Source organism: Nerophis lumbriciformis, linkage group LG09 (assembly GCF_033978685.3).
Source record: "Nerophis lumbriciformis linkage group LG09, RoL_Nlum_v2.1, whole genome shotgun sequence".
NCBI classification, from domain to species: domain Eukaryota; kingdom Metazoa; phylum Chordata; class Actinopteri; order Syngnathiformes; family Syngnathidae; genus Nerophis; species Nerophis lumbriciformis.
The window spans coordinates 18,944,179-18,956,129 of NC_084556.2; the positions used below are offsets into that span (position 1 = coordinate 18,944,179).

The 11,951-nt window shown below is 42.2% G+C and overlaps 1 protein-coding gene across 1 annotated transcript in view; it reads right to left on the bottom strand.

Moving 5' to 3' along the window:
- Nucleotides 1-10,336, bottom strand: part of arhgap31 (Rho GTPase activating protein 31) — a 32,217-nt gene extending 21,881 nt beyond the window's left edge. Inside the window, exon 1 of the mRNA XM_061962383.1 lies at nt 10,230-10,336. Within this exon, the coding sequence (XP_061818367.1) occupies nt 10,230-10,329 (100 nt within the window). The 5' untranslated portion in view covers nt 10,330-10,336. The remainder of the gene's footprint in view (nt 1-10,229) is intronic.
- Nucleotides 10,337-11,951: the final 1,615 nt, after the last annotated feature.

Sequence of the window (11,951 nt, forward strand, 5' to 3'; positions counted from 1 at the left end):
AGACAAGATATTTAATGTTTGAACTGAGAAACTAAATATTTTTTTGCAAATAATCATTAATTTAGAATTTAATGGCAGCAACACATTGCAAAAAAGTTGGCACAGGGGCATTTTTACCACTGTGCTACATGGCCTTTCCTTTTAACAACACTCAGTAAACATTTGGAATCTGAGGAGACCAATTTTTTTATGCTTTTCAGGTGGATTTCTTTCCCATTCTTGCTTGATGTACAGCTTAAGTTATTCAACAGTCCGGGGTCTACATTGTCGTATTTTAGGCTTCATAATGCACCACACATTTTCAATGGGAGACAGGTCTGAACTACAGGCAGGCCAGTCTTACTACGAAACCACGCTGTTGTAACACGTGCAGAATGTGGCTTGGCATTGTATCGCTGAAATAAGCAGGAGCGTCCATAAAAAAGACGTTGCTTGAATGGCAACATATGTTGCTCCAAAATCTGTATGTACCTTTCAGCAATAATGGTGCCTTCTCAGATGTGTAAGTTACCCATTACTTGGCCACTAATACACCCCCTTACCATCACAGATGCTGGCTTTTGAACTTTGCACCTAGAACAATCCGGATGGTTCTTTTCCTCTTTGGTCCGGCGGACACGACGTCCACAGTTTCCAAAAACTATTTGAATTGTGAACTCGTCAGACCACAGAACACTTTTCCACTTTCCATCAGTCCATCTTAGATGAGCTCGGGCCCAGCAAAGCCGGAGGCATTTCTGGGTGTTGTTGATAAATGGCTTTGGCTTTGCATAGGAGAGTTTTAATTTGCACTTACAGATGTAGCGACAAACTGTAGTTACTGACAGTGGTTTACTGAAATATTCCTGAGCCCATGTGGTGATATCCTTTACACACTGATGTCGCTTTTTGATGCGGTACCGTCTGAGGGATCGAAGTCCACGGGTATTGCTGCTTACGTACAGTGATTTCTCCAGATTCTCTGAACCTTTTGATGATATTACGGACCGTAGACGGTGAAATCCCTAAATTCCTTGCAATAGCTCGTTGAGAAATGTTCTTAAACTGTTCGACAATTTGCTCACGCATTTGTTCACAAAGTGGTGACCCTCGCCCCATCCTTGTTTGTGAATGACTGAGCATTTCATGGAAGCTGCTTTTATACCCAATCATGGCACCCACCTGTTCCCAATTAGTCTGTTCACCTGTGGGATGTTCCAAATAAGTGTTTGATGATGATCCTCAACTTTCTCAGTCTTTTTTGCCACTTGTGCCAGCTTTTTTGAAACATGTTGCAGGCATAAAATTGCAAATGAGCTAATATTTGCAAACAATAAGTGTTGATTGGCAACACTAAATTGGCCCTTGTGTGTGGATGTGAGTGTGAGTGTTGTCTGTCTATCTGTGTTGGCCCTGCGATGAGGTGGCGACTTGTCCAGGGTGTACCCCGCCTTCCGCCCGATTGTAGCTGAGATAGGCTCCAGCGACCCCAAAGGGAATAAGCGGTAGAAAATGGATGGATGGATGTATTCTGTTTTTATTTACGATTTACACAACATGCCAACTTCACTGGTTTTGGGGTTTGTAGTTTAACATGTCTTAACAGATTTTGAGTAGAAAACGACGGAAATGTAAGAAAATGGTACCCATCCAATGATTGACCCAAATATTCCTGACTTGAAAAAACCCAGAAATGGACACAAAAGGTCCCCAGGATCTCTCGAGGGTTATGAGAAGCATCATTCCTTGCACGTTATTAAAGTGGTTGCCTTGTGGTTGTAGTTTTATAAGTCTGCAAACACATTTTATGGTGACCTTGTTTTGAACCTTTAAACCTTTAAATTAAACGTTGCCTCTTTAAACTGTGTGTGTGTGTGTGTATGCGTGTGTGTATATGCATGTGTGTTTTTGTGTGTGTGTGTGTGTGTGTGTGTGTGTGTGTGTGTGTGTGTGCGTGTGCGGTTGCAAAACATTTTTAATAGGACCTCCTAACAAATGTGCTCATATTAGTGGCATCTATAAATACAACTGACAACTTTCTGGTTTTGTGTGCGATATTACACATGAAAACGTTATGTCATACTGTACATTTGATTCACACTTTGATTTGTTTCAGTAGTTCCATAATAACCCTAATTTGAATGTGAAGTGCAGACCTCTGCCAAGGCCAAACTGTTAACACAAATGAACAAAATATGGTGTTATTTATACGTATTATAGCAGGCTGCTTGCTGGTTTATGAGTGATGATGAACCAAGCGTACTCTTATTATTCTTACATTGTGATTGTTTATCAAAATGTAAAGATGTTTTGCTCCAGCAGTATCAGTATAACTTTGGTGTTTAATTAGATTTGAAGAATACTTACAACCTGTAATTAAATCGACATTGATTCTCTGCTAGGAGACCATTATGAAAATTATTTTAAGATAGAGCGCAATTAAAAACAAACATTTTGAGATCAAACATGGAAGATGATTGTAAAATTAAAGTGTTTTCAATAAACCTTGCAGAGGAGTTTCACGTGTCAAGAAAGAAACCCCTACATTTTGGTGCAAATCTGGATAAAAATGCATACAAGAATAGATTGCTGTTTAGTCACAGCTAGGAATGGGTACCTTTCACTAGAGATGTCAATAAATGCTTTAAAATGTAATATCGGAAATTATCGGTATCGTTTTTTTTAATTGTCGGTATTGCTTTTTTAATTTATTTTTTATTTTTATTAAATCAACATAAAAAACACAAGATACACTTACAATTAGTGCACCAACCCAAAAAACCTCCCTCCCCCATTTACACTCATTCACACTCATTCACACAAAAGGGTTGTTTCTTTCTGTTATTAATATTCTGGTTCCTACATTATATATCAATATATATCAATACAGTCTGCAAGGGATACAGTCTGTAAGCACACATGATTGTGCGTGCTGCTGGTTCACTAATAGTACTAACCTTTAACAGTTAATTTTACTAATTTTCATTAATTACTCGTTTCTATAACTGTTTCTATATTGTTTTACTTTCTTTTTTATTCAAGAAATGTTTTTAATTTATTCATCTTATTTTATTTTATAATTTTTTTAAAAAAGGACCTTATCTTCACCATACCTGGTTGTCCAAATTAGGCATAATAATGTGTAAATTCCACGACTGTATATATCGGTATCGGTAATTAAAGTGTTGGACAATATCGGAATATCGGATATCGGCAAAAAGCCATTATCGGACATCCCTACCTTTCACCTTTGAATTGATACGGTGCCAATTCCTTATACCTGGGAATCGATACCAGTACTCAACCGTACCAAGTTTTGATAATTTTGTGTGTGTTCATGTGTTAATAAATGTTAGTTTGTCTAATAATTAGCTGATAATAATAAATGTGCTGTCCAGTTGTTATATCTTGTTTTCTTACACTTCTGAGTCTCATTTGCAAGTAGTATACTTTGCATGCAGTTACAATTCCAAGACATTAGATGGCAGTAGTGTATAGACTACAGTGTGTTGCCGAGCAAGGGACTAGTCTTTGCCTTTAAGCGGAATCTAGTTTTTGTTATGCCCTAAAAAGTGTTTATACTGTAAGTATTGTATTTATTACACAACAGCTGTTTGATTTTAACGTGCATCTTAGTTGTAGTTTTCATCTGTTGAAATTGCTATGTAAAATCTCTAATGCTAATCAGGAGCATGTCTATGGCAAATCTAATGTAGATTTGCATCGAGCTAGCGCATTTTGAGCATTTTCTTTTTTTAATCAGGCATACTTATTTTGCTGACTTTGAAAACTGAGACATGACCTAAAGGCAGTTCATCTAAGTCCACTCTGAGTGCTGCTTGACTGCTTGTTTCTTCGCCAAGTGTTTGAGCCGCTGCATAGTCTGCAACGTCATGTGCAACAAAGATTTCAAATTATGGTACCGTTTGATTTTACGTGCGTAGATATCCGGTAGTACGGAATATGGTCTGTACCTGTGAATGTACCAAATTCGGTATCCGTTCCTAGTCACAGAACCATTCCCCTTAACTCTGAATGCCAATGGGAGATTGCAGTGCAAGTATTACTACTTTTTTTTCATTTACACCAGGTATATTCTAAAAATGAAATACGTTCATTATTAATGGGTTTAATTTAGAATATTACACTTATTTGCTACATCCAACCGAAACATCTGGTCTTACTTGCTAGCATTAATAGCATTGAAGGACAGTCGACAATTTTCATTGAATGAAAAAAAGAAATCCTCAAAAACACGAGCGAATTTGAGCAAATCTCTGCTAGTCTGCACCATACTGAAGCAGAGTGAGTCAAGAATGTTCAAATAATATCCAAACGACGGACTTCAATCCAAGAACATATGGAAAATTTGCTGATGGTGTGTTTAAAAGAGAAGCAGCCGAAAGGAAACACTATAAAAGTAAATATTGTAGATTATACTTACATTATACTTTGTTATTAATTATTGTATTTGTTTATACTCATAATATTGTATTGTTTTGAACAATATTTCTTACCTAAATGTTTGTTTTTCTTTTACATGTTACATGTCTGCTTGGCACCGATTTAATCAAATAAAATTAATTTCAATGGGAGATGTTGATTTGAGATACAAGTGTTTTGAGATAAGAGCTCCATCACAGAACCAATTAATAAGCTCTTAAGTTGAGTATCAAAGAGCCCCCCTCCCCATCCTAATATAACAACCCTGTCTTTCAATGTTTTTCACTTTTGTATTTAGGTTTATTTTCACTTTTTTTTACCGTGCGTGACTGCTCGCTGACTGCTCGCTGTTTCGAAAAAGCTAAGTATCGTTCTATTTGTGTGCTTTTAAATTGTTCTGCAGCTTTCTTTATTACTTTCTCAACATATTTAGTAGTACTATTTAACTTGCAAATCACCCGATCTCTGTCTCTCCACCCCTCCCGCAGCTAGCTAGCAGCTAGCTGCTAAGCTAACGAAGCTAGCGCGGAGAAAGGCGTCGCCGGGCGCCGGTCAGAAGGAGTCTACTCCTGCACACCGTGACCAGGACTTCTCGGAAGACAGCAGGAACTTCACTCGGTGACAGAAAACACCGTGAGTATGGCTTCCTGCGCGTCTTGCACCTTACTCACGGAGAGGCTGGCTCTGCTAGAGGGCCGTGTCCGCCAGTTAGAGCAGAGTAATCTCGTAACTTTAGATGTTGCGGACACATCTGCTAGCGTTAGCTGTAGCGAGCTAACTAGCCCAGCCTGTAGCAGTCCTAAGCGGCCTACAAGCTACGGTGTACCGGTTGAGACGCATAATAGATTTAGCTCTTTAGCTAGTCCTACACCCCAGTCTACCGGGCACCACACCTTAGTCATAGGGGACTCCATCACCCGAAACATAAAGCTTAGCAAACCAGCCACAATTAAGTGCATCCCGGGGGCCCGAGCACCTGACATAGAGGCTAATCTTAGGGAGCTAACTCGCAACAGGCCTAGTAAACACGTACGACAGGCTAATCGCACCACTAGTTATGCGAATATAGTTGTACACGTTGGCTCCAATGACACTAGAATGAGACAGTCAGAGATTACAAAGAGAAACATAGCCAGGACTTGTGATCTCGCTAGAAAGATGTCCAGGCATCGAGTAATTGTCTCTGGCCCCCTGCCTGCGAGAGGCAATGATGAGAGATATAGCAGATTAGTCTCGCTTAACAAGTGGCTGGCTAGCTTCTGTAGACAACAGGGACTAACGTTTATTGATAATTGGCCCTCTTTCTGGGGCAAACCAGGCTTGCTGATGAGGGACGGCCTTCACCCTAACCAGGAAGGCGCCATCATCCTGTCTAAGAATATAGACTACTGTTTAAGTCACATTTGACTAACTACACTAGAGCAAGCCCGGTCACAGGCAATTACAGAGCCTGCTAGTCCGGGTGAGGAGTCAGTTAAGCTAGAACTAGCCAGCGCCAGGCTGGATAATTCCTGTACGCATAGCAATTTTCTTAGAATAACACACAACTCACATAATATGTTTTCTGTTGTGAATGTGTCCGGGGTAGATATGCATTCTACTGAGGTGGCAAATCATGATGCGTTCAGTCGATCGCAGCATCAAGCAAACAATCTGAAAATTCCCGTCGTATCAATTCCTAGATATGGTCGAAACTATTTAAAGTGCACTACGTATAATAAACGCAACATTATTAATATTTCTACTACGGATAATTTAAACAAAAACTCGTCAAAACAGCCCAATACTTATAATATGGGCTTTTTAAACATAAGATCATTGTCTCCCAAAACGTTATTAGTTAATGAGGTCATTAGAGACAACAATCTTAACGTCATTGGTCTTAGCGAAACCTGGCTCAAACCAGACGAATTTTTTGCGCTAAATGAGGCATCTCCTCCTAACTATACGAATGCGCATATTGCCCGTCCCCTTAAAAGGGGTGGGGGGGTCGCACTAATATACAATGAAAACTTTAACCTTACCCCTAACCTAAATAATAAATACAAATCGTTTGAGGTGCTTACTATGAGGTCTGTCGCACCGCTGCCTCTCGATATGGCTGTTATCTACCGCCCCCCAGGGCCCTACTCGGACTTTATTAATGAATTCTCAGAGTTCGTTGCTGATCTAGTGACGCACGCAGACAATATAATCATAATGGGGGACTTTAATATCCATATGAATACCCCATCGGACCCTCAGTGCGTGGCGCTCCAGACTATAATTGATAGCTGTGGTCTTACACAAATAATAAATGAACCTACGCATCGCAACGGCAATACGATAGATCTAGTGCTGGTCAGGGGTGTCACCACCTCCAAAGTTATGGTACTCCCGTATACTAAAGTAATGTCCGATCATTACCTTATAAAATTCGAAGTTCTGACTCATTGTCAACAAACTAATAATAATAATAGCTGCTATAGCAGCCGCAACATTAATGCCGCCACAACGATGACTCTTGCTGACCTACTGCCTTCGGTAATGGCACCATTCCCAAATTATGTCGGCTCTATTGATAACCTCACTAACAACTTTGACAATGCCCTGCGCAAAACCATTGATAGTATAGCACCGCTAAAACAAAAAAGGGCCCCTAAAAGGCGCACCCCATGGTTTACAGAGGAAACCAGAGCTCATAAATTATCATGTAGAAAGTTGGAACGCAAATGGCGCGCGACCAAGCTTGAGGTTTTCCATCAAGCATGGAGTGATAGTTTAATATCGTATAAACGCATGCTTACCTTAGCTAAAGCTAAATATTACTCAAATCTCATCCGCCTCAACAAAAACGACCCTAAATTTTTGTTTAGTACAGTAGCATCGCTAACCCAACAAGGGACTCCTCCCAATAGCTCCACCCACTCGGCAGATGACTTTATGAATTTCTTTAATAAGAAAATTGAACTCATTAGAAAGGAGATTAAAGACAACGCATCCCAGCTACAACTGGGTTCTATGAACACAGATACAACTGTATCTACGACGGATACTGCAATACAAAATAGTCTCTCTCTTTTTGATGAAATAACATTAGAGGAACTATTACAGCGTGTAAGTGGGATAAAACAAACAACATGTTTACTTGACCCACTTCCTGGGAAACTTATCAAGGAGCTTTTTGTATTATTAGGTCCATCAGTGCTAAATATTATAAACTTATCACTTTCCTCTGGCACTGTTCCCCTAGCATTCAAGAAAGCGGTTATTCATCCTCTGCTCAAAAGACCTAACCTTGATCCTGACCTCATGGTAAACTACCGACCGGTGTCCCACCTTCCCTTTATTTCGAAAATCCTCGAAAAAATTGTCGCACAGCAGCTAAATGAACACTTAGTGTCTAACAATCTCTGTGAACCTTTTCAATCCGGTTTCAGGGCAAATCACTCTACGGAGACAGCCCTCGCAAAAATGACTAATGATCTACTGCTAACGATGGATTCGGATGCGTCATCTATGTTGCTGCTTCTTGATCTTAGCGCTGCTTTCGATACCGTCGATCATAATATTTTATTAGAGCGTATCAAAACACGTATTGGTATGTCAGACTTAGCTTTGTCGTGGTTTAACTCTTATCTTACTGACAGGATGCAATGCGTCTCCCATAATAATGTGACCTCGGACTATGTTAAGGTAACGTGCGGAGTTCCTCAGGGTTCGGTTCTTGGCCCTGCACTCTTTAGTATTTACATGCTGCCGCTAGGCGACATCATACGCAAATACGGTGTTAGCTTTCATTGTTATGCTGATGACACCCAACTCTACATGCCCCTAAAGCTGACCAACACGCCGGATTGTAGTCAGCTGGAGGCGTGTCTTAATGAAATTAAACAATGGATGTCCGCTAACTTCTTGCAACTCAACGCCAAGAAAACGGAAATGCTGATTATCGGTCCTGCTAAACACCGACATTTATTTAATAATACCACCTTAACATTTGACAACCAAACAATTACACAAGGCGAATCAGTAAAGAATCTGGGTATTATCTTCGACCCAACTCTCTCGTTTGAATCACACATTAAGAGTGTTACTAAAACGGCCTTCTTTCATCTCCGTAATATCGCTAAAATTCGTTCTATTTTATCCACTAGCGACGCTGAGATCATTATTCATGCGTTCGTTACGTCTCGTCTCGACTACTGTAACGTATTATTTTCGGGTCTCCCTATGTCTAGCATTAAAAAATTACAGTTGGTACAAAATGCGGCTGCTAGACTTTTGACAAGAACAAGAAAGTTTGATCATATTACGCCTATACTGGCTCACCTGCACTGGCTTCCTGTGCACTTAAGATGTGACTTTAAGGTTTTACTACTTACGTATAAAATACTACACGGTCTAGCTCCGTCCTATCTTGTCGATTGCATTGTACCATATGTCCCGGCAAGAAATCTGCGTTCAAAGAACTCCGGCTTATTAGTGATTCCCAGAGCCCAAAAAAAGTCTGCGGGCTATAGAGCGTTTTCTATTCGGGCTCCAGTACTATGGAATGCCCTCCCGGTAACAATTAGAGATGCTACCTCAGTAGAAGCATTTAAGTCCCATCTTAAAACTCATTTGTATACTCTAGCCTTTAAATAGCCCCCCTGTTAGACCAGTTGATCTGCCGTTTCTTTTCTTTTCTCCTCTGCTCCCCTTTTCCTTGAGGGGGGGGGGGCACAGGTCCGGTGGCCATGGATGAAGTGCTGGCTGTCCAGAGTCGGGACCCGGGGTGGACCGCTCGCCTGTGCATCGGCTGGGAACATCTCTGCGCTGCTGACCCGTCTCCGCTCGGGATGGTGTCCTGCTGGCCCCACTATGGACTGGACTCTTACTATTATGTTGGATCCACTATGGACTGGACTCTCACAATATTATGTCAGACCCACTCGACATCCATTGCTTTCGGTCTCCCCTATAGGGGGGGGGTTACCCACATATGCGGTCCTCTCCAAGGTTTCTCATAGTCATTCACATCGACGTCCCACTGGGGTGAGTTTTTCCTTGCCCGTATGTGGGCTTTGTACCGAGGATGTCGTTGTGGCTTGTGCAGCCCTTTGAGACACTTGTGATTTAGGGCTATATAAATAAAGATTGATTGATTGATTGATTGACCTTGGCTTTTTATGTATTTTGCTCGGTTCATTCTCGTGTCATAAAACCAGGCGGACTGCAAACATATGAACCATGATAATAATATTGAACTTTTTTCTTCTTCACTGTGATATTGGACCAACACATTGCTTGCTTTTCAATATAAACTATATGACAAACACATGTTTGCTCAATTCTATGACACAGGCGGCGTAACCATAGCAACCACCCACCCTCCCACCCCCATCCTCCTCCCTCACTTCCTGGATCCAAAGCCCCGCCTTACATTGTGAATGCCCCCACTCCTTCCTTAAAGTTACCTTCCCATATGCCTGACTTTTTTTTTGTTTTGTTTTTTTACACAACCGGTTACTGTGAAAGTCTCTGCTTGACCATCGTGTTCTTTGTGTCTCTGCTGGTTTCCTGCAGGCGGCGGCAAGGCCCAGACGGCGAGTCACTGAGACTCTTCGTCACTGCTGTTGGAAATTGACCCAAAAAGAACGAGAGACAGCCACACCCAAGCTTCAAAAATGACCAGTGAGCTCAGCCAATAGTAGGATGAATGGTAATTAAGTTTAAGAAACATTACACGGTCATCCACCATTTTGTCTCCATTTAAAGTTAGTGGTCAAAAAGTGAAGGGTTAAAGCTGTTACGGGACAAAGTGACAGAGAAAAGCGATGTGTTACCATCCTGTCCTGAGGTCTGGAGATGTTCCGTCAGGTCACAGCCGAACACATTTTCGCCGCCTTTCTTCTTGGTCTTCTGCTTGGTCCCTTTATTCCTCATGTGGTTCCAGTTAGCGGTCCAGGTGATTAGCGGCTCCTTGTAAACGCAAAGATGGATCCATATGACCCCGAGCCGAGGGCGAGCTGGTGCAGGATCAAAAAAGCCGGCGCATGGACGTCCGCGGCGATCTTCTCCCAAATGCGCCGCATCCGCTCACATTTTGACTGGAGGGACGAGAAGTGACGTCAGTCAGAGTGGCATTTCTCTGGCAGGAATTTTGTGAGTTAGTTCAGTCGCAGGCGCTGCTTTATCAGTGAAGGACCGGCGGAGAGTGCGTTGGAATCGCTCGGTTTCCTGTTGTTGGGACTTTTCCCCCCCTTCCACTTGCCAGTTCTCCTTTCTATCTCCTCCTCTTTTCCGTCATTCCACAGCCTCCTCGTTCACTGGCTCCTCTGTAGCCGACAGCGACCAATGCAAGGGAGGCCAATCTCAAGAAGGTTCTATTTATAATGCAAAACGCCTGCAAGATGTTTGACTTCTGGGTTTGAACTTGTGGCCGCAGATTTGAAGCAACTAACAGCTGACTTCTACTTCTCTTTTTATCGTTTCTCTCCACATATCCAAACTGGGGGTGCCCTCCGCCTTCCTGAATGCTCCCAGTGTATACAATTTCCTGTGCAAAGCGCCGGGGCTGGAAAACAAAAACAGAGCGCTTGTGAAGGAAGGAGGGAAGTGGGAGGCGACTCCAGCGAGGGCTTGAAGGGCACAGATGGGAAATGTGGGGGGTGGGCCAGAAAGGGTGTTAAGGTTAAGAGATGGACACATGGTTCTTGTTACACGCATTTTTCACCCATACCATTCTGAGTATCCTAAGTGGATGTCATCGCTGCAGTGTGATTGACTCCCCATAGTCCCAGACGGCGTGGTTCTTTCTCACGGGGACAATTACACGCCCGCAACCCCGCATTTTCACCTCCTGGGGTTTTAAACGTCTCGTATGTGCTTAACCTTTCCAAAAAGTCACGACGTGGGACGCAATTTCCAATTGTAGTACACGCTCTCTGACCGCAATGATTTACTCGATTGGATTTCAAAGTGCAGTCGGATGAGAAGCGAAGCAGAACATCGATGTAAGCAGCGTCCAACAATTCCTTGCCAGGCGGCCGTCACTCGTTTGTTTACAGACTTCAGTAGGGCTTGTTTCTGCTAATCACAACCATCGACACACTAATCAATTCATAAATCACGCAGGGATTGGGCTAATAGATTTGCTGTAGTTCACGCCGAATCTGTTCCAGCGTGACTGAGCCTCAGTGGATATGTGGGACAAACTTAGGATAGGATAGACTCAGGCCCCTTCTACACTAAACCGGCTTAGGTCATCCAGGGTAAATCCCACTTAATCTTATCCTTGTCCACACACACACAATGGTCGTTTAAGACCCCCTGCACCCCTCCGTCCGCCGGCGCAACGCGACCTATTACGCACGCGCGGAAAATGCGCACGTCATAGTCACCTCCAGTGTTGCTTTGTGTGCAAGTTCTTAAATTAAATGTAACTTATCTGAACAATATCCAGTGTTGTGGTATTTCAGATAATTGGAATCCAGTGTGCTGTGGGGCCCTATTGTAGTGAATCACACCTGAGCCATCATAAATTAATCAAATCTTTCATGGACACG